The following is a 22,814-nucleotide window of genomic DNA, read 5'->3' on the forward strand; positions in this document are numbered from 1 at the left end:
GTTTTTTTCTGCAGTGAATGAGATGGAAGAAGTTAGAACATGTGGATAGTGAGGGACACAAGGTAACTGTTCTATAACTACACTGCCAAAGTAGACCAACAAAGGGATGCTGGAGTGAAAGATATACAGAGGAACCTTGATTATCCGGCATTCAATTATCTGAATTTTGGATTATCCAATTAAATCGCAAGACACAGGTGCTTGGCTAAATGGTGTTATCCGGCTTTCGATTATCCAAACATTCGATTATCTGAACAAAATACCCTCTGCCCATGTTGTTCAGATAATCAAGGTTCCTCTGTAGGTATGTCTAAAGCTTTTCTTTTGTGAGTGAGGCATGATGGAAGTGTAATATAAATGCACATTATTTCTGGCTGTTAGATGTTATGTAAGGATGCAAGATTTCAACAAATCAGTGAATTAAGAGTAAGGAAACAAGGGAAGATTGGGTAATTCCTTTTGGTGCAGGTGACGAGAGAAGAATGGACTGTGATATTTTGACAAATGAGAGGAGCACACCACATGAAGATTTTAAAGGGGAGAGGAGCAATGAAACATTGTAAAGTACACAGGGAGAAAACTAGGAGAAGAGACTAGATTGTATCATGGTAACGTTAAAGGATCAAACAACCGCTGATAGGGGATACCAATAGCAGCATTAGTAGGCTTTGCAAGTGGCAAGGTGTCACCACCAAATGTTACGAATAGCAGAATGAAATAAGGATTACAGTTACAGTTTTTTCCCAATTCATAGATTGCATTATGTTTGTTTCTGTTCAGTTTTTTTACAAGTTCATTATCTTGGTTTCGTCTTTACAATATATTCATTGATTCCATCCCCGAATCCTACCAGCAAGTCCCTTCGGTCACTTTGATAACATTTATACAGGTCTGGTCCTGCCCAGCTCACCTGCAGCCAGACCTAATATCCAACAGTTTACCACCTTCGTGCTTGACTGTTTCGAAAGGCTCACAGCTGGCCCCATTCATCCTCCACAGACTTCATCTCTTCAAAAGCTTCATGTATACCCTATCCTCCACTATGTCCTTTTTTTTGCATTCCTCATTTTCCTTCATTGACATATGATCCTCCAGAGTTTCAACTTCAAATTAGTACTTTATTTATGGATAGGCTGATTTGGAGATTTAATTGAGGTGCACTAAGTTACATAGGCTCCCTATGTACTAGAAAACAAGGAATGTTTTTCCTTGGCAAAGAAAATGGCTAACCGGGTGACAGAAATAATTTGCAGAAGTATTAGAGATAAATAAAGACTTTCCACCCTGGGTGGCGTTGGGACCTGCAACTTGCTGCCTGAAATGGAAGCTGGTAGAGGCAGAAATTCGACAATTGGATATATGCTCGATGTGCTGTAAGCTTTTAAGCTACAGATTGACCTGTATGTGGTATCAAACTGGTTTAGCTCTTTTAGCTGTCTTCTGAAATTTATTTGATTCCATTTCTGCTGCTTCCAGTTGCCAGTTCCAGTTGTTTGTGGTAGTGGCTGTTATATTGGGTCTTAGTCAATGTGGTTGTTGATGGGGTCTGTGGATGAGTGCCATACCCCTAGAAGTCCTCTGGCTGTCCTCTGCTTAACTTGAATCTTTAGCAAGAATCCATGTAAATACTATACGAAACACTATATATGACAAACAGGCAGACAATTAGCAATCTGCATCCACAGACTACTAGCCACTAAACATCACGACCAGCTGACCCTAGTAGCCATCCATACTGATTCAACTGAGGCAACACATTAATCATAGGACAAGCTAAACAGAGGAGAGTCAGAGAATTTCTAGAGGGATGGCACTCATCCAAGGGCTCAATTAAGAAACACATAGACCTAGACCATATATACCGGTCACTGCAATGAACAACCAGAGCAAACAATCTCGGCAAACATACCCACAACCATATCACACTTTACATCCAATTTTAAATATGTTTTTGTTACTTGTAAGGAATTTAATAAAAATTAGCTGCACTATCTTTAATAAATATTTGCTTTGCTTTGTGAATTGTGAGCATGTGTTTAAACCAGTGTTTGTGGTATTCTATTTTGAACAAATATTCATAATTTCAATGGACTGTTAACCTGAAGGGAAATTCATAATTTTTGTAAAGCTTGCAAAATGTTTGGTTTTTCAAACAGTACAGTAAATGCTTAATATTCAAATTTTATAGAGGTGTCGAGTGTGCAGGAAATGTGGTGCGTCAATAGGCTGTGCAGTTACGAAATGTCCAAGGAGCTATCATTTTCCTTGTGGTGTGGAGAAACAGTGTATTTTCCAGTTTACTGGAGAGTTTGCGTAAGTTCTCAACGTATTTACTAAAGAATGTTAAAAGTCTTTTGTTTATTCAATGCCATTCTCTTTTTCCTCTCGCCCATTAGATCAAACTTCACGGAGGTTTCTCCCTATTAATCATGCTGAATTCTCTTTTCTACAGTCTCTACTGCTGTCTGTTATACTTTCTCCAAACTCTTCTCACCCAGGACACTCACCTTTTGCTCCCTCAATCTGTTTTCCCTCCAGACCACTGATGACATCATTCCATTCCTGGTCACCATTTTTGCTAATGGATCTCTAACCTTGGGTTCTATCTCCCTTCCCTTAAAATGTCACCCCCTTAATCCTTGCAAACCACTCATGCACCTTCACCACCTTTTTTTTTCCTTCAAAAGTCATTGAATATTTTGCCAGTTTGCAAATCTGTGCCTACCTTTCCCACAATTCTGCTTGAAATCCTCCATTGTATTACAAGACCTTTATCGATGTTATTGTGGCATTCTATGTGACCGACTATGGAAAACTATCCCTCTTTATCAACCTGTCTGTAGCCAAGCCGTCCTCTTCCCATGCTTTCCTTGTGTTGTCAAGCTGAATGAAACTACTCTTGCCTGGCTCCATTTCCTTTTATATCTAGCTGTAGCCAGGAAACTATCTGCAACGGCTTCTCTTCCTGCTTCTTGGTAATCGACTATTTGTCTTCTACGTGATGTTCCTCAATGATGACAGATGAAAACACATCAAATTCCACATGTTGACAACACCCAGATGTAACACTCAATCATCTTTTCCAACCACATTATCCGAAATCCAGAGTTAAAATTCTTCCAACCAAATACTATGAACGCCAAAGACATCTTTGAAATTAAGAGACTTGGTAGCACTTTTATTTTTGATAACACAGCTGTCAAATGTATTGCATTTCAGTGTGTTAAATGTGCTGCATATGCACATTGTTCCCAAATTAGACACCCAAACAGGTAAGCAGCTCTCTTTTGTGTGGGAGAATTTCTAGTTGTGTTTTTCACAAATTGAAATCACCAATTGCATCTTGCTGTATGTACAGGACCACTAACCAATAATAAAGTGGGATTTTTTTCTTTCTTTGTTCTCTGACCTTGGGGAACACTGAAATAGCTTCATTTATTGCCCATCCTTGGTTGCCTTGAAGATAGAAAAGGGCCCACCTTGAACTGTTGCAGTCCATATTCTGGTGGGCATCTATGTGAGTATTAGGTAGGAAATGTTTGGATACTGATTCAGTGGTAGTTTTGTTCCTTGTCGTTCGAACCAGATTTCTGGGCTCATCACTATCATTGTGTTTCTATTCCGAAGTCCAGATTTAAATGCATCTAAACTTCTTCCACCCAAATACTATGAAGGTCATGAAATTATGACGTAGCTTAGTAGCGCTTATTTTTGATAACATTCCTATCAAATTTATTGCATATCTGCTATATTGAATATATTGCATACATAAGTTGCTACCCAAATTAGGCACCCAAACAATCACTCTATTTTTGGAACATTGGATTTTATATTATATCATTAGTCTAAATTAAGAGTTTGGAAGCTTTCTTCTCAATTGAAAAGTTGTCATTTCCCCCTTTGAATATTGCTTTCATATGTATTGTGGATGAATAAACTTCCCAGCACTTAGGTGAATCCCGTAGTGAATGACCTGTGTATGATTTGCTTAATTTAAGAAACTGCCAATAAATGTCTCAAATGAATACTTAACTAATATGACTCTGTATAAAGTTGTAAACTGTTAAAAATGTCACTTTCCTTGAATGGATTATTCCCTGTGTTTGTGTCGAGTCAAAGAGCTGTGCAGTGTGGAAACAGATCCTTCAATCCAAATCATCCATGCTTATACACTCCTGGCACAGTTGGGCCTTGAGACCAAGCCTTCTGCACAGTGGTAGAGTCATTATTACTGCACCTCAACAAAACGTTCTACAACACACCCAATCTGTCCTTCAATTGACATTCATTCAATATCTCTGTTTATTAATGCACAGACTAATTTTATTCCTGTAGCTTTCTGTTGTCTCTAATGCATTCTTTAAGTGTCAAGATTCCTTAGCTCCATCATTTATTTATCTCTCCAATTGCAAGCTCGGCATCACCTAATCTTCTGCTGATTTACTTCAATTCCTTTTTTTAAATTTGATGATGCCTTTGTTTATTTTTGTTTAATGCTTGCCCAAAGTGTCTGATTATAAGGCTATTATATCAGTGAGGAAGGAATAGCTATTCTTGTTGATATTGCAATATACATGTCACTTGATGAGATGGAACTACTTCAGAATGTACTTGATGAAACTATTGCCTTGAAAGTTGGTGACTGTTAACCTATTTGATATGTAAACAGTTTGGTCTTGTGGCATTGGACTTCTCTGTATTCAGTTAATTCTTGATAATATGGCTTAATTGTTGTTTGTGATTTAGTATGTTAAAATGAAGAACCAGGCAGTTAATTGCCTTGTGATGCAAAGGTGAAAACACATTCAATTTTCAGACTTGATATTTTCTTTACACATTCTGTCAACTTGAAAATAAATTGGAGCACTGAAGCAACCCTTTTTACCTACCCAGTTTGAGTTGGTGTTTGCCATCCAAGCAAACAGTAGTCTTATTCCCATGTGTTTTCCCTGTTTTAATATTCTTCAATTTATTTTGTCTTCAAGTGTCAATTGAACTTGCTGTTAAATATTGAAGTAATCCATGCCAGTTACTGATTTTAATAATGCATGCCATTCCCATCACTTTCTTTGGAAAAAAAGTTTTTTTTTCTCCTTCATTTTATCATCTTGCCTATAGTCTTGTGGTCTGGCTTCGTTCAATCCTTTTTCACTCCAGCATTGGTGATTTTTAAAATTTTATTCAAGCCCATCCTTTCATATTTTAAGCATCTCTGTCAAATTACCCTTTTATCTGTTGTTCTATCAAATGTTTGTATTTTCTTTTGCAAAGAAGGATCTCCAGGACCCGTGCACTGCTTGCAATTGTGCAAACAGCATTTTTATGTATGAAGTCCAAAATATATGCAATAATCTGTGATCCTACCAATGTTTTACATTGACTCACTATTAATATTTCAGGTTTTATATAAAAATCATCTTGCTGTCAGCTCAATGATTTATTAACTTTCTAGCCGCAGCCACTTGAGTTACTATACGTTGCCATTTGTCACTCTCTGCTAAATTGTAGGAAATTGCTGAATCCCTTTTTCCATCCTTGCAAATTTTTAAATTGGTGTTTTTATCCTTTTAACATTCTAGATCTTACTGTTGGGACCACAGACCACAGCAAAAAGTACCCGCTATATGGTCAGGTAGTACATATACATGTGCTATCTGTTTAGAATCCATTGATCCAATTCCATCATATGAGGTTTTGAAGAGCCCTTGCTGTAAAAACACATGGTTTCACAGGCAATGTGTGCAGGTAAGTAGTAAAATATTGAATGAGTTTCAATTTTAGAAATTGTTTTGGTTTTGGTCTTCACTTCAAAAAAATTCCAATATACTTTACAGCTTTGAAAGTATTTTTGTTGGTTGATGGTCTCCATTGTAAAATGGGTATGCTTAGAGACCAACAACTAGCAGTATTTTGTAAATTTTCAATTTTACTGAGTTTCACAAAGCGGTTCTCTCCCTGAGGCCTAGTGAGATTCCTCAGCATATTGCCAAAACTCTCCTTTATTAACTACCTACCATACCCCAATAGTGCCCTCATCCGATGCTAGCTGGATTCTGTCATATCACCATACTCGAACTTGCCATTGTCGAGATAAACTGGCATCGCTTGACAGGTATGATACAGGACAGGAATGTCCTTTTACTCCAGGACTGGCAGAGGACACCAAACCATCACACTCTGCCCTCCTGCTTCAAAGTTACCACTTGGATCATTGCATTCTTGGTCATCTTGAGGAATGCTGAGCAGTGAAGGAAGAAGGTCAATGGACCTCTCTTGTAACAAAGGTAAATACTATCACTTTGTCACTGCTGCCTCACACTCCAGTCTCTGTAAATGCAGCTACCTACCAGTAGAGTTTATGCTCCTCTTCTCTCTCTATGATAGTTTCTACAGGAGTAGAGAGTTGAAGTTAAAATTCAATCAGCCATGATCTTACTGAATGACTCTCAGGGTTGAGTGGCCTACTCCTGTTCCTTGGTTCCTATATTATATGGAACATCCCCTTACACTTGCTCCCATTTTGCAATGCTCTTTCCTCCTAGACCTTCATGACCTCTGTGCTGCTTACTCACTTGCTTGGGATACATCACCTTTTTCCTTAAAAGCGCCAACACTAGCGGCTGTGTCACCTAAGTTGATCTGACTTAAACCCACACTTTGTCATTCCAGAGAAAACAATCCAAAATAGGGTAGAAAGAGCTGGTGAGCTGCTTGATATTCAGCTCCGTACCTCCTCTGAGGAGAGAGACCTGACCTTAATCTCCTGAGTGGCTGATTGTTAGTAAGTTAGTAGGTAGTAAGTTTGCAGATGACCCCAAAATTGAAGGTGTTGTGGACAGGGAAGAAGTTAACCTCTGAGTACAGCGAGATCTTGATCAAATGGGCCGATGGAGTTTAATTTAGATAAACGTGAGGTGCTGCATTTTGGAAAAGCAAATCGGGCAGGACTTATACACCTTAATGGTAAGGGCCTGGGGAGTATTGCTGAGCAAAGAGACCTTGGAGTGCTGATTCATAGTTCCTTGAAAGTGTAGTCACAGGCAGGTAGGATAGTGAATAAGGCATTTGGTATGCTTGCCTTTATTGGTCAGTGCATTGCATATAGGAGTTTTGGAATACCACGTGTAATTTTGGTCTCCCTGCTATAGGAAGGATGTTGTAAAACTTGAAAGGGTTCAGTAAAGATTTACAAGGATGCTGCTAGGGCTGGAGAATTTTGAGTTATAGGGAGAGGCTGTACATCTGACTGTATGATTGACCATGCCCAACACCCTAGACTGATATCAGAAGCTGTCCTTGACCTACATTGAGGATCCCTTGATTGAGGACTGCTGACAATTACAAGTATCCTGGTTTGTGGCAGTGTAAAATGGCAAAGCAAGACTGAAGTATTAGGAGTCTGGTAGCTCTGGCTAGTGGGTAGTAAAGCACATCAAGGCAAGGCAGATGTTGAGTATCCAGAAGAACTTGAGGTGGGCAAGTATTATGAAAGCAAGCAAATAGCCCTGTGGTGCAACCTCATCAGTTGGGAACCTGAGCTTGTACACAAAGCAGTATATCAATGCAGGTTGCCAGTGCACCTCAAAGCACTGAAGCATCCTGTAAATGGATCGGAAAGATGTCACGGTGATCTTGAGAGGTTGACAGGCATTGAGGGAATGAGTGTGGCAGGTGTCCTGGTGCATGCCCTGAGTTGTTCCAGGGTCCAGAGGAGCAAGCAGTGACTTGAAATTGCTAGCTTCCCCCCTCTGATCTGGAAACTATCAACCTAGTTTACTCGAGACAGGTGGAAGCCTGCATATTAATGAGGAGAGATTTGCAGTTAGAGGCTACAAATAAACAATGCCACAAATAATTCCCATTAATGGACATCTCTCCACTTCTTTGCAAGAACCTCATCTCAACGCTTGGAACTGTTCAAAAATTCAACAAGTTACTCCTAATGTTGAGGTTTTGGTTGATTTCTCATGTGAATCTCCCAGATTTCTTACCATAGCACGAATCGTTCAGGTCCCTATAAGCTTCTATCGCTGTCCCTGCTAACATAAATTGTACTAAATATTTCCAGAACCACTTTGTTCTTACTTCAGTCATTTTAGACCGATGCAAAATATTTATAAATTGTCTTTTATTCTATTGTTCTTCCAGAGTGACTTTGCCCTCTCTCTCTCCCTAACTTTTTTCTTTTTTGTATTCTTAAGAATATCTGCTAGCTTGCTTTCATCATGTTTTTAGGCTTTGAAAACACCCCTCCCCCCAACCCTACCACCAACAGACTATTCAACATATGCACGCTGGTTTTAGTGTGATCAGTGTTTATTATGTTTCAGCTTTGATTTATCTGCTTAGCCATGGAATACAATTTTTTTTCATGTTTTCATTTTACCTTTCAGGAGTGTTTCATACTCCAAACATCTTGCATTAATAGATTGCACATTGCTGATTTGTGCATCAGCTTAACTTTTGTTAATTTGGGCTTTTGTTTTGTTTTGCTGAACTCTTTCTTTTTCCAGTCCATTACCAATACCTTTTGACTTGTTGGTATCTAAGTCTTTGAATTAACTGAATACTGTAGCTTCTTCCCCGCTGCTCTTCCACTATTTGTCCGAATGACCTACCAACTATTTAAGATGGGTTTGATTAAGATTGAATTGTCTAGCAAAGTGAATGCTAAATACTTTATTACCATTTCAGTATTTTTAGTTCATCCAATTATCCTTTCTTTTCATAGTATCAGTCCCTGAGTGCTGGGATGTTCTTCTTCAAGTGCACTATATGCAATAATAAAGATGAATTCCAGAAAGAGATGTTACGAATGGGGATCCATGTTCCAGAAAAGTATGTGTGCATTTACCAATAAGAACTTATGCAATTTTATTAGTTAAATAGGTAGTGATTAATAAATAAATTGGAGCCTTTTTATTTGTTCTTTTGCTTATGGGAACTGCTGAGAGGGATAGTGAATGCAATTTATAAGTAATTTAATTTATCATGACTGGTGATCCTGTTCCAATTAGTTGCTATAACTTTAAGGACTTTATGCCAATTCCCTCATTTCGCACTAATGAGTTCTCTGAGCCATTTTTCCTAGTGGCAGGCTATTATTTTGCCTTTTGAAAATACAAAACACACAGGTTTAGAAAATCTGGTCTTGTCTTGAAGATAGGTGGCATTGAAGTTGTTGTTTAATGTCCCAGGATGTGCATGAAGCTGTAATAGATTATAATGACCAAAACCAGAGGAGAACATAACATTTCTCAGATATTGATGACTCCTTGTAGATGACAACCCTTCACTTGAACTTTATATTCTTCTGCTCTTAATTGTTTCTCTTTTTCTTAAAATAAAGGGATGCATCTTGGGAACTTGAAGAGAATGCATTTCAGGATTTATTGCAACGTTACCAGCGATGTGATGCAAGAAGATGTCTCTGTAAAAATGGAAGAGAATATGTAGAACCTGATAGGTAACAGTTAATTTTCCCATGAAAACTGCTGAGTTAGCAACCTTAAATTAAGAAAATCTGTGATTATTTAATTCTTCAAAGATAAGTCTTTTTTTTTCCCCAAAATCCAGTGTATTATGATTCCGTTTCTATTTAAATTTGGTGTATAAATGGTCTTTTAGATGCTTTCTCAAAGCTAACTACTCTCTATAACTGTAACAGTAACAAAATATCTTCTATTAAATACCACCAACATTATCTGGCTGTAAATTTAAGTGCCTCTGAGGGGGTGATGAAATCCTTTTGTTTTGTACCCACTTGTACTGTATAAGTGCAATAATCAATATTCGGGAAGCTTCTCGAACACTGGCCCTAGCATAGTTCATGTGGAGAATGCTCCATCCACACAGTTCCCAACGTCTCCCCAGTGCCTCACAAAATGGAACCCACTTCTTCCATGTCAGTCTGTCAGCCACTATTTATCTCCCTAATCTGATTTGCCTTGTGCATATAGCTCAAAGGGTGGGGTGGGAGGGGTAAGGATGAGGGGTTGGAGAGGAGAGGGAATCATGTCAGTATGAGGTGATTGGTACCAAATTTAGAAGCCAAGCCTTTTAATGTTCAGATTACAGAGTGAATGCATAGCTGAAAGACTGACATGGAAGAAGTGTGTTCCATTTCGTGGGGCATTGGATAGAGTTAGGATCTGTATGGATCGAGTGTTCTCCACATGAACCATGCTAGAGCCAGTATTCTTGATAACTAGGGAATTTAAACTAGAGAATTTTAATTCTAATAGGGGAACACAAGAGGTCAAATTTAAGATGTGGTAAATCGGTAGAATCGAGACCAATGTGAAAGATATCAACATGGGAATTAACAAACTTCTATGGCAGAAAGGGGTAGAATGTATAAATCTAATAGATAAGACTAGGATTTACAAAGAATAAAAATAAAATTAAAGTCTCTGTATCTGAATGCATATAGCTTTCACAACAAAACAAATACTGAGAATGTAAGTAGGACTTAGTAACTCCTACAAAAGTTGTAGGATTGAACCTGCATCTTGAAGAGTACAAGACATTTCGGAAAATGTGGAGGACCAGCTCTGTTGGCTAATATTGGTATTAGCCCAACAGAGAGGGCTGACACAAGTTCAGGGAACCAAAATGTGGAGACCGTTTGAGTAGAAATGCAAAATGATAAAGTCAAGAAGTTACTTCTGTGTGTAGTATACAGATTTCCCATCAATAACCAGTCAGAGTGGCAGCATAAAGGTGGAAATAAGAGAGCTAGTCAAAAATGCACAGTGACAATCGTAAATTTCAATTGGAAAAGCCAAATGGGCAAAGATGAGAAATATATTCTCGAGCCAAGCAGACTATTGATTAAGTATTGAGCAATGAGACAGAATTAATTAATGATCTCATTGTGAAGGCACCCTATGTTCAAAATACAATTGAATTTTACATTCAGCCTGAAGGAGTGAGGAATAGGTCTGAACCTATTGCTTAAATAAAAGCAATTAGAGAAGCATGGAACAAGAATATTTTAGAACATACAGAATAGACACATTCCAGCAAGTCAGAAAAATTCAAGGGGCATATGCACATAGAAATGTTAAATTATATCATATTTAAGGAAAAAGCAGGTAATTGTACAAAGATAGGTGGCAGATCAGAAGATTGGGCAGAATATTTTTTAAAAAGCAAATTGAAATATTAGCACGAGAAAAGGTAAGCAGAAATAAAAACTAGCATTTGTGTAAACATTCAAGAGTTAACGAAGTGAATGTTCATCCTACAGAAAGTTAGACTGGAAAATCAGTATTTAAAAATAAGAAAATGGCAGATGAATTGAACAGAAATTTTGTACTTCACTATAGAGGATACAAGTAAAATTCCAGAAACAGTGGTAAATCTGGAAATAGAAAGGAGGGAGGAACTTGGGAAAATTTTTAGTAGGCTGACAAGTGCCTGGATCTAGATAAACCTCAACTTAGACTCTTAAATGAAGTGGCTACTGAGGAAGTCAATACTTTGCTTTATTTTCCAAAACACCCTTGATTCAGGATGGACCCATTAGATTGCAAGTTAGCGAATGTAACTCCTTTTATTCAAAAAAGCGAGGGAGGAAGAAAACAGGAACATTCAGGCCAGTTGGTTTAACATGTATCACGTGGAAACTTCAAAGTTACTATTAAAAAAGTAATAGAGCACTTTCAAGGTTCAAGGTACGTAAGCAAATTTAACATTATTTTCTGAAAGGGAAATTTATATTTGATCAGTCTGTTGGAGTTGTTTAAGGAGGTACCATATGCTGTGGGTAAAGGGGAACCAGAGGATGTACTGTACTTCGCTCTTCAAAAGCATTTAAAGGTGCCACGTTAAAGGATATTGGAGAAAATAAAGGCTCCTAATGCAGGGGATGGCATATGGTATGGATTGGTTGGTTAACAGGAAGCAGAGTGGGTTTAAGTGGGTCTTATTCAGCTTGCGACAAAGTTCTTTACTGGTACCTCAATTGCTTATCTTTATGTAAAACACTTACTTGAAGTGATCTTTGTCCAGTCAGAAAATTTGGAAACTAAGAAAATTAAGTTGTGAAGAGGACACAAGATTATAAAAAGATATTAATAGGCTGAGTGAGTGGACAATGATGTGGCAAATAGAGTTTAATGTGGGAAAATGTGAAGTTGTCCATTTTTGGTAGGAAAAAGAAAAAACATGTGTAAATGGTGAGAGAATGCAAGGCTCTGAAATGTAGAGGGATGCTGATGTTCTCATGCCTGAATTGCATAAGATTAGTATGTGGTACAACAAATCATTAGGAGAGCTATTGGGATATTACTTATCATGAGTGAATCGCTTTTGAACTGTCTCCAATGCCAGTACATCCATTTTTTGGAAATATGGGGACCAAAACTGTACTCTGTCCTTTAGGTGTCCCTTCACCAACACCCTGTTGAGTTGTAAGAAGACTTCCCTATTTTTAAACCTACAACCCCCCCCAAAGCAATTACAGTGGTGACCCTGGAATCCGAATGCCCTATTGTTAGAACAAATCTGAATCCGAACACCACATAACGTTCAGGTCACACATTGTTTGTTCAGTTCGTCCCCGAAGTAGTCGTGAAAACATCTCACATGTGTCCATCACTAGACTACCTCGTGATTTGTGCTGGTTTCTTTAATTATCACCCTTGTGCATTCACCATTGCACCCAAGAAGAGCAGTGAAGCAAATAAGTGCATTCACCATTAGCACTCCTCACTAAGGAAAATCAAGTTATTTTCATGTTAGTACATTTATTTCTTGCTTTTGTAAAATGTTTTTTTTGGGGTCCAGAAACGGATTAATTCACTTTCCATGTTTTGGAATCTGAACTTTTCGCAATCCGAACAACCTCCTGGAACAAATTAAATTCAGATTCCAAGGTACCACTATACATCTAAAATACTCCTTCCATGACTTGCTGCATCTGCATGGTAGCTTTGAGTTTTACACACAAGAATACCTTGATCCCCTTGTGCAGCACTTTTTTTTGTTTTGGAGTCTTCATCTGTTTAAATAATCTCCTATGACTCTTCCTACCAAACTGTGTGACCTCACACTTGCCTACAGCAAACTCCCAAGTTTTGCCCATTCACTCAACCGGTAGATTCCTCATGCAGATTCCTTATAATCTTAGAATTGTCAGAATTATCAGGCAGACAGCGAGGATGATATAAATTGCCCTCAGCTTGACACAGGTGAGCAGAAAGAACTGATCAGTTTTAGTGTAGATAAGTGTATAGAAGATTTTGATAGAAGGAATGAGGAAAGGCAATGTAATTGTACTACTCTCAAGGTACTTGGGATACATATGCATTAATCTTTGAGGTGACAGCATACACTGACAGTCGTAACAAAGCACATAGGATCTTAAGCTTCCTAAATAGAGGTATTCAGTAGAAGATGAAGAAAGTTATTCTAAACTTTTATAAAACTCCAGTTACGCCTTGTATTGCATTTAGTTATGCACACCCCACCTTCTTTCAAATCCTCTGCTCTGAAGAGAAGTGTGAAAATTTATATGACCAGGTTTGATAAGATAGATGAGATAAATCTGTTTGTTACCTTATAGTGTAATGACTAGGGGACATGTACTTAAGATTTTGGGCAAGAGATAAAAGAGGAATATGAAAAAGTTTTGTGCGGCAAGTGGTAACACACTAGAACCTGCTGCCTCTCTGGTGAAGGAAGTGGGAAGATTGATTTCAAAAATAAATTAGATTGTTACTTGAAATAAATAAATCTAGGAAATTGAGCAGCATGTTAGGGGGTTGATTTGCTCTGCTGACCTGTAAGAAATTGGATGTCCCAGGGGTAGTTAAAATTTTAGCCACACCCCACTATTTTAAAAAAGAACTATTTACACTAGATCTTGCTATTATGGAATGATCCAAGTCACATTGTTTCTGGAAATAATCAAATAACTATATTGTCTTAAGTAGCATGTGACTACAGGGGAGTTGCTGAGGGTTGTCTTGTGGGCATTACTAATGGTGATGTGAAAGGAAGAACAGTTACTTGTTTAGAGAGCTTCTCTTGATAAGTGTTAAGTGATTCTCCAGAGCTTGTACTTAACAAATTTTGACTGTTCACAGAAGTTGGTGTATTGCAGTTGCGCCAAGTGTGTAAGAGTGTCAAGAAAAAGAACTTTTCTGGGCGGCATGGTGGCACAGTGGTTAGCACTGTTGCCTCACAGCGCCAGAGACCCGGGTTCAATTCCCGCCTCAGGTGACTCTCTGTGTGGAGTTTGCACATTCTCCCCGTGTCTGCGTGGGTTTCCTCTGGGTGCTCCAATTTCCTCCCACAATCCAAAAATGCGCAGGTTAGGTGAATTGGCCATGCTAAATTGCCCGTAGTGTTAGGTGAAGGGGTAAGTGTAGGAGTATGGGTCTGGGTGGTATGTGCTTCGGCGGGTCGGTGTGGACTTGTTGGGGCGAAGGGCCTATTTCCACACTGTAAGTAATCTAATCTACAAGAGAAGTCGGACTTTCTGGGTTGTTCTGCATGTCACTGATGTAAGCAATTGTCTCATTGCCTAATCCACGAAATATCACCATTATTATATCCATGTCATAAAATATTAGAAAATTAAGTTGTCTCTTTTGTCTGTTTGGAATTAAGTGATACTTAAAATTGCAGTTTGTTTTTCTTTATTAGGAACTTTTATCAGTGCAATTTCTCTATTTCAGTAAATGGGACATTGTACTCTGTAAGTACTGTGGCTCCAGCGGGACTCATTTGGCCTGTTCATTTTTGGCAATCTGCATGGAAAATTGGGAGTGCCCAGATTGTAGACATATTGTATACAAATCAGGTAACTTCTGGAAATGTGATATTACTATTTTTAAACCTTTTTATTTGAAGTGTATAATAACAGGTTTATATTTGCGATCAGGATCTTGTTCACATTAGTTCTAGTGGAGTAACTACTTAAAGTTAATTGCATCATTTACAATATTGATTGGATGGACTGATGCTAAGATGAGATCCACACAATTTATGTAAAACTCTTAGTGTGAGATCTCGAAAGCCAAATCCATTCCATTTGGTAGACAGCCATCATTATTATTGAAGCATTTTAGTAGAATAAATGTAACATGTACCTCTAAAACTATGTTACGTGGAATATGTGGCACAGACATGGACAATTTAGCTCAGCAGGTCAAAGGAGCATTTTATACTCCACACAAGCGGCCTTCATGTTAAATAAAAACAATGTTTGAAAAACTGAGCAGGTATGGCAGCATTATGTGCAGAAATCAGCAGAATTAACATTGAGTCCAATATAAACCTTCTTTTGTACACCTTGCACCCTGTTTTGTTTCACCTAATTGCTGTATCCTTTTATTCCTTTCTTTCTCATATCTGGCTTCCATTGATAAATGCATTAAGTGTTCTCCTGAAGTACTCCCTACAGTTGTAAATACTGCTTGGTCACAATGACTAATAACATTCCTCAAATTCCTTATTCACTGACCATCTTATTTATAATCCTTGTTTTTACTCCATAAATGGAAATATAAGCAGATTTCTGCAGGTGTTGGAAATGTGAAATAAAAGCAGAAAGTGTTAGAAATTCACCTGTGGGGAGAGTAACTGAGTTAACCTTTCGTGTCCACTTTGCCATTTCTACAGAGCTAATGACAAATGTAGAAAAGTAATAGGTTTTGTACCTTAGAAAACGATGAAGGGAAGTAAGTGGAACCAAAGGACTGGGGTGGTTAGTTAGTGTGGGAAATGGGATCACTGGTGTCACAGAAAAAGGCAAGGCAAATGGTATTAGTCATTGAGAAGAGATAGATCCAGAGTAGTTAATAATAGAAAACAAAATCAAGAAAACTAGATGGTGGGGTAGCTCAAAGAGGAAGGAAATAAAATGGAGGGCAGTGGCCATGGTCTGCAATTGTTGACCTGAGTCCAAAAAAGGTATAAGATGTCTAAAAGTAAAATAAGGTGCTATTTCTCCATATTATGTTGGGCTTCACTGGGGTGCACTCTGGAAAGCCTAGCAAACAGACAAAGTGAGTATGAGAGCAAAATTGTGCATTAAAGTAACAAAAGACCAGAAGGTCAGGTCATGTTTGCAGACTGAGCAGAAGTGTTCTATAAAGCAGTTACCCTGTCTGGGTTTTACCTCTCCAAGAGAAAGGAGAATGCATTATGAGCACTGAATACGAAAAAAAGTGCAACAAAGACCCTCTCCCTTCTGGAAGGGGTATTTAGATGCTTTGTAAAGGGATAAAAGAGCAAATGATGTGACACCTGTGAATGCATGAGAAAATGTCATAGGAGGATGAGGTGTTCAGTATTATAATCTCACTCCTCACATATATGGATTCACAACCCATAGTTGGTGAGGTAGCCCACAGGCCTGATTTTTTGTCCATTTTTTATAAACATGGTTTTATTGAAAAAAATATTTTTTTATGTTACAACAAGTACAAAACAATACAATTCAAAAGAGTACAAAAAAATCCCCAGCCCACCCTCATGTACAAATGTATAAACATATATATAGAATAAAAAAAAACAAATTGGCTATTTAACTAAATAAATAAATAACCAACAATTAGCTAATAAATAGTAATAACTCAGCCCAGCCAAACAAAACACTTATACGTTCACAGTTCCACCTCCCTGGATATTGGACTTGTAAAATACAATCGTTACGGCTATATAAAAGCCCTTGTTAGTGTGGCAGATAAATCTGTGTCAAGGTGTTCCAAAAAGGACTGCCATGTCTTATAAAAATTCTCAGTTTTGTGGTGAACCATACTTGCGAGAAACTCCAGGGGAATATGCTCCATAACAATCTTCCGCCAACCCGACAGGCCCGTGGGGTTTTTGAATATCCAACCTAGCAAGATATTCTTTCTTCCACAGAATGTGATAATATTGAAAAGTTTTTCTTATATGCGTCTGCAGGCAATACAGTGGGCAGGCCCAAAAGGAGAGAGAGATAGGGTCCTTCTCCACCCCAACACACAAAATCCTCTCCATTGTGCCCACCGCAGCACTCCAATATGTTTGAAGCCTATTGCAAGACCAGGGACAATGGGTAAGAGTGCCCGTACAGACCTTCCACTTGGGGCATGCTGAAGAAACCCTGGATTAAATTTTGACAAAACAGTCCAGAGCCAAGTGGACCCCCCTGTGCAGAATCTTCCACTGTAAAGCATGGGACCTATTGCAAATTGATAGCTTCCTTGCATTCTCCCAAATATCCTCCCATGCCTCCGAGGAGACTTCAACACCCAGCCTCTCTCCCACATCCTGCAGTCGATCAAACTCATCTGAGGGGGCACCCCCAATTGATGATATAAAGTACTGACAGAAAGTGTATTCTTAGCACTTAGCATCCCCCTCTCTATGTCGGATTTGTAGGGATCTGTCAAAACTGTGGTCTTTTTTTGAATAAAATCCCTAACTTGAAAAAAACAAGAGGACTCTATTAGATAACTTGTATTTCCATGCTACCTGATCGAAGGACATCACTACGTCCCCCTCAAATACATCGCCCATGCAAGACACACCCCTTGCTGCCCAACGTTTAAATCCTGAATCTATCATCCCCTGCATACCAACTAAAGGTGTAAACAAAGATGTTTTGCCAATATTGCCTTCCCTGTGCTGAATTGCCCTGTATGCTTTAACAGTATTGATAACTATTGGGTTATGGTAATATTCCCTAATTGTCCTCATTTTTTCTGAAAACAGCAAACTGGTAAGGGAGCACCTTGCCTGGGAGGCTTCGATATCTAGCCATAGTAGAAGAGGATCTCCACAAACCTAAACCCAATCACTCACCTAAGACAAAAGCGAGCCTAATTGGTAATTTTTAATGTCTGGAAGGTCCCCCCCCCCCCCCCCCCCCAAAAAACATCTGAGAGGCGGTTGCAGTTTAGCTAATTTAATGAGGGGCTGCTTTTGATGCCAAATAGAAGAGCTGAACCAGCCATTCAGCCTCCTGAGAGTTTGCTTATTGAAAGTCGGGGGGCATCTGTATAGAGAATATTTATCTTAATAAGCACTATCTGACCCAACCACGAGACTGGAAGTGCCTCCCATGTTTGAAAATCTTGTTTAATTTTTTTCAAATAATTGGATAAAATTGGCTTTGAACAGCCAATTCAGAACTGGAGTAATGAATATGCCCAAATACACAAAACCCCCTGTCACCACCTAAGTGGGAATCCATAGTTGCCCTCAAGACAACTTCGTAAGACCGTCCATAGGCAGCGTTAATCTTGTACTCTGAAAAAGCACCAAAAGCATGAATGCATTGTATCGGGCGAGGCACTGAAACTGCTGGGTTTGTCAAAATAAATTAGGACATCGTCTGCATACAATAAAATCTTATGTAATTTTGCCCCCACTTCTGGAGCTGGTATATTGGGATCCCCACCAATGGTTCAATCACCAACGTAAAAAGCAATGGTGAAAGGGGACAGCCCTGCTGGCTGCCCCTAAGAATTTTAAAATTGCTTGATTGGACCCTGTTGGTGATGACCACCGTGAGAGGGCCAGCATAGAGAACTTTTACCCATTTTATAAAGACTTCGCCCAAACCAAACTGCGCCAGAGTATAAAAAAGATACTTTACACTTAATTCTGTCAAATGTCTTCTCTGCATCTGGAGAATCACCAATCCCTGTTTTGACATGCTTGAAATACATTGTGCAACCTCCTAACATTATTGGAGGATCTGCGACCCTTTATGAAGCCTGTCTGATCCTCTTTAATATTAGAAGGTTACACAGTCTCCAGCCTTAAAGCCAGAGTCTGAGAGGATTTTAAAGTCCACACGGTGGCACAGTGGTTAGCACTGCTGCCTCACAGTGCAAGAGACCGGGTTTAATTACCACCTCAGGTGACTGACTGTGTGGAGTTTGCACGTTCTCCCCGTGTCTGCGTGGGTTTCCTCCGGGTGCTCCGGTTTCCTCCCACAGTTCAAAAATGTGCAGGTCAGGTGAATTAGCCATGCTAAATTGCCCATAGTGTTAGGTGCAGGGATAAATGTAGGGGAATGGGTCTGGGTGGGTGCACTTCAGCGGGTCAGTGTGGAATTGTTGGGCCGAAGGGTCTGTTTCCGCACTGCAAGTAATCTAATCTAATCTAATTTCAGAGTCAAATGGGCCTGTATGAAGCACAGTCTTTGGGTCCTTCTCTTTTTTTTTCAAAGGATAAGTGAAATATTGGCCTCTCTCAGAAATGGTGGGAGACAGTCATGATTGTATGAATCATTAAACATATTAAGCATCGGGCCTGACCGTATATTTATAAATTCCTTATAGAATTCACTGGGAAGTCCGTCAGGACCGGGCGCCTTTCCACTCTGAAACTGCCTCACAGCTTCCTGCACTTCTTGCTCTGATAATTGGGCATTGAGAAAGGATTGTTGTTTGAGAGTCATACCCAGGAGCTTCAGGTCCTTTAAAAAAAGATACCATTTTGGCCTACCCCTCCTCACAATCCTTGGATTGTATAACAGAGTAAAATCTCTGGAACGACACATTAATCCTTTTAGAAACACATATTAGGTTCCCACGGTGGCACAGTGGTTAGCACTGCTGCCTCGCAGCGCCAGAGACCCGGGTTCAATTCCCGACTCAGGCGACTGACTGTGTGGAGTTTGCATGTTCTCCCCGTGTCTGCGTGGGTTTCCTCCGGGGGCTCCGGTTTCCCCCCACAGTCCAAAGATGTGCAAGTCAGGTGAATTGGCCATGCTAAATTGCCCGTAGTGTTAGGTAAAGGGGTAAATGTAGGGGTATGGGTGGGTTACGCTTCGGCGGGTCGGTGTGGACTTGTTGGGCCGAAGGGCCTGTTTCCACACTGTAAGTAATCTAATCTAATCCTTTCCTAATCGCTGTAATGGCTGGTGGGGTACTCCTTTTTCTGGCAAGATATGTTAAATATTTGCCTGGCTTGTCACCGTGCTCGTGTAAAAGCCATCTCCTTCTTTGCCATCTGCGTGAGCATGAAATTCAGTGCAGACCACAGCGCCATAATCCTCTGTAGTTTGACCAATGAGGGTTTGTCAAAGTAGGCCTCCTTGGCTGCCTCCAACCGTGCTTCAAGGAGGCATTGCTGCTCACCCTTCTGTCACTTCCTACTGGCGGAATATGAAATAACTAACCCCCAGCATTGGCTTTGGCAGTTTCTCAGAGAACGAGTGAGCTACCAATCGAACCTATGCTGATGTCTAGGAACGCCTGAAATTCCCGAGAGATATACTCCACCTTGAGGATAAAGAGATCCATTCGCCAGTACCTTGAACCCACTGAAAAGTCCTTAGTCTTAACTATAAGATACACTGGAGCATGGTCAGAGATAGTGATATTACTAATCGTACAAGATACCACCAAATCCAGGGTTACCGCAGGGGTCAGAAAAAAATCAAGCCTAGTGACATCTGTGTGAAGAAAATCATCAAATCCCTACCTGTAGGGTGGCGATGCCTCCAGATGTCCACCAACCCTAACTCCCCATGCAGACCTACTAACTGTTTAATTTGTACTGAGGGTATCGAGGGACCTTTGGGCAACTTGTCTACTGTAGGATCCATGAGACAGTTAAAATCTCCCCCTATAATGATGTGCCGGGACTCGAGACTTATCAGTTTAGAAAAGGCACCTACCAAATGAGTTGGAGGGTGATAAGCATTTAAAAAACTGTGTTCTTCCCCATTTATCAAGGCTTTTAGAATTACGAATCTCCTGTGTGTGTCTTTAACACACACTAACAACTTAAATGGGAGATTCTTCCTAACCAGTATAGCCACTCCCCTACTTCTGGTATTAAATAATGAAAAATAAATTCTGTCAAAGCTATTTTGCTGTAATTTCAGATGCTCCTTGTCATCCAAGTGTGTCTTCTGTAAAAAAGCAATTTCCTTTCTAAGACTCAAAAGTACTTTCTTCTCTTAATTAGTGAGTGACTTCCCTTGATATTCCAGGTGCACCATTTAATCAAGTCATTAGCCATAACCTCCTGCAATAACATTTAAATTCCAGAGAGCAGGAACTCGAACCACAAATCGCTGAGCCTTCATGTAACAGGATCCATCAGACTTAAAAACAATGTAAACTAAAACCCGGCAATTAACAAACCTACAAAACTATTGAAAATTAAAAACAACAAAAACCAGAAAACAAACCAGCATATGTAGTGCCAACAGCGCTGAGTTGGGGAGCTCACCCCTGCCCAGAGGGGCCAACTACCCATCCCAAACTGCCCATAAGTAGGCATCTAGCTATCCCAGCCACCTTCACTTCTCCCAGCTAGAGCCGGACCGCAAACACAAGCAGATGAATACCAATAGAATACCAATATGAATAAAGAAAATCCTTTTTAAAAATAAATGGGAAATAGATATCCCAACTGTCCTTTGGTATATCCTAACTTAGCAATTGAAAATTTACATCTCAACTACTGCCAAACATAGTTTAAACCGAATTATTATCAATAGAGGGGGGAAAAAAAAGATAATGCTCCAACCGGACTTCCTCCATTTCTTTTACAAAACAATAAAAGCAAACCAAACAACTCTATATATACATACTAAAATTGTTCAAATTATGTTAGTTTGTCCACAAAGTCTCTTGCTTCTCCTTGTCAAAGAGATGTATGGAAGCAGCGCCGAATACCTCAGAGTACTGGATCTCAAGTTCCTCAGTCTTTTAACACCGTCGCAAGATTTTCATTTCTGGATCATCATCAATGAGAAGTCCTGAAAGAACATGATCTTAAAGCACTCGTAAATTAGGGCCTTTGGATCCTTCTCCTGGACTCTGGAAGCCTCCATGACACTCTCTCTATCCTGGTATTGATGGAACCGCACAAGGAGCGGACCAGAATGTTGACCCAGACCCAATCTCCACACTGCGACCTGGTGAGCCCTCTCTATCTTCAATCCTCTCATGCCAGCCTCCCAAGTCAAGGAATTTCAGCAGCCAGCCCTAACAAATTCTGCAGGCCGCTCACCTTCCTTACCCTCAGGCAGACTGATGATCCAAATGTTTTTTTCTCCGCCCCTGTTCTCAAGGTCATCTACTTGGTCGTGCACATTACGGACCTGTGTTGCTGGGCTTGGATCCTATCCTTGGATGAACTGGCGTCAGCTTCCACCACTGTGACCCTGTGCTGCACCTCATCCACCCTCTTCTCCAGGTCTCCCAGCTGCTGCTCATGCTTCTACACCATGAGCAAGAAATTGGAGCCAGCTTCTCTTCAGTCTGTTTCCCCAGCATCTTGTGAGATTTTGTGAGCTCGTTCACCAGTGCCTGGAAAGTAATCAACTGTTAGGATCCTGCAGCCTGAACTGCAGACCCGGCCTCGGGTACTCCTCCTCCATTTTTCGGCCTCTCTGGAAAGCTGGAAACACAAGTCAGTTGATTTTTAGAAGGTTCTTGGGACTCCACAATCTTTCCGGCATTCCAAGATATCGCGATGATCTGGGTTGGGCAGGTTAAAGGTTTGTCCCGCTTATGCTGTGATGCAGAACTCTGCCGTGTGATCTTCTTAGATTGCCACCATCTTGGATTCCCTTTTTTTTATTCCTTTTAATTTTTCTGTTTCACTATTGACAGGTCTGACACAAAACTTGTCCTTTCTGGTAAATAGGAGATTTATGTTATACCACTATGTGCCTTTCTTGTTTTCCATGGGAGATCCAAATCCCTATCCTGTGTGGTTAACAGGATTTGGTGTATAGAAGAGTGGACTAAGAAGACAGAAAGCAAATGGTCACTTAATGCTGGTGGGACGCGCAGTGAATGTGTGTGATGCTGGCATCATACTGGAGGTGGCAAAAATGG

The 22,814-nt window shown here is 39.8% G+C and overlaps 1 protein-coding gene across 4 annotated transcripts in view; it reads left to right on the plus strand.

Annotated features, from left to right (window-relative positions):
- The window catches only part of g2e3 (G2/M-phase specific E3 ubiquitin protein ligase), an 82,370-nt gene that overhangs the window by 14,014 nt on the left and 45,542 nt on the right, over positions 1–22,814 (plus strand). For all 4 annotated transcript variants that reach the window (XM_087990035.1, XM_087990037.1, XM_087990038.1 and 1 more), the window contains 5 exons: positions 2,189–2,313; positions 5,580–5,745; positions 8,732–8,838; positions 9,350–9,466; positions 14,688–14,812. In XM_087990035.1, coding sequence (XP_087846161.1) covers positions 2,189–2,313; positions 5,580–5,745; positions 8,732–8,838; positions 9,350–9,466; positions 14,688–14,812 — 640 coding nt within the window. The remainder of the gene's footprint in view (positions 1–2,188; positions 2,314–5,579; positions 5,746–8,731; positions 8,839–9,349; positions 9,467–14,687; positions 14,813–22,814) is intronic.

Source organism: Chiloscyllium plagiosum, unplaced genomic scaffold, assembly GCF_037043375.1.
Source record: "Chiloscyllium plagiosum isolate Xiang-an unplaced genomic scaffold, Cpla_swu_hap1 HiC_scaffold_8, whole genome shotgun sequence".
Taxonomy (NCBI): Eukaryota; Metazoa; Chordata; class Chondrichthyes; order Orectolobiformes; family Hemiscylliidae; genus Chiloscyllium; species Chiloscyllium plagiosum.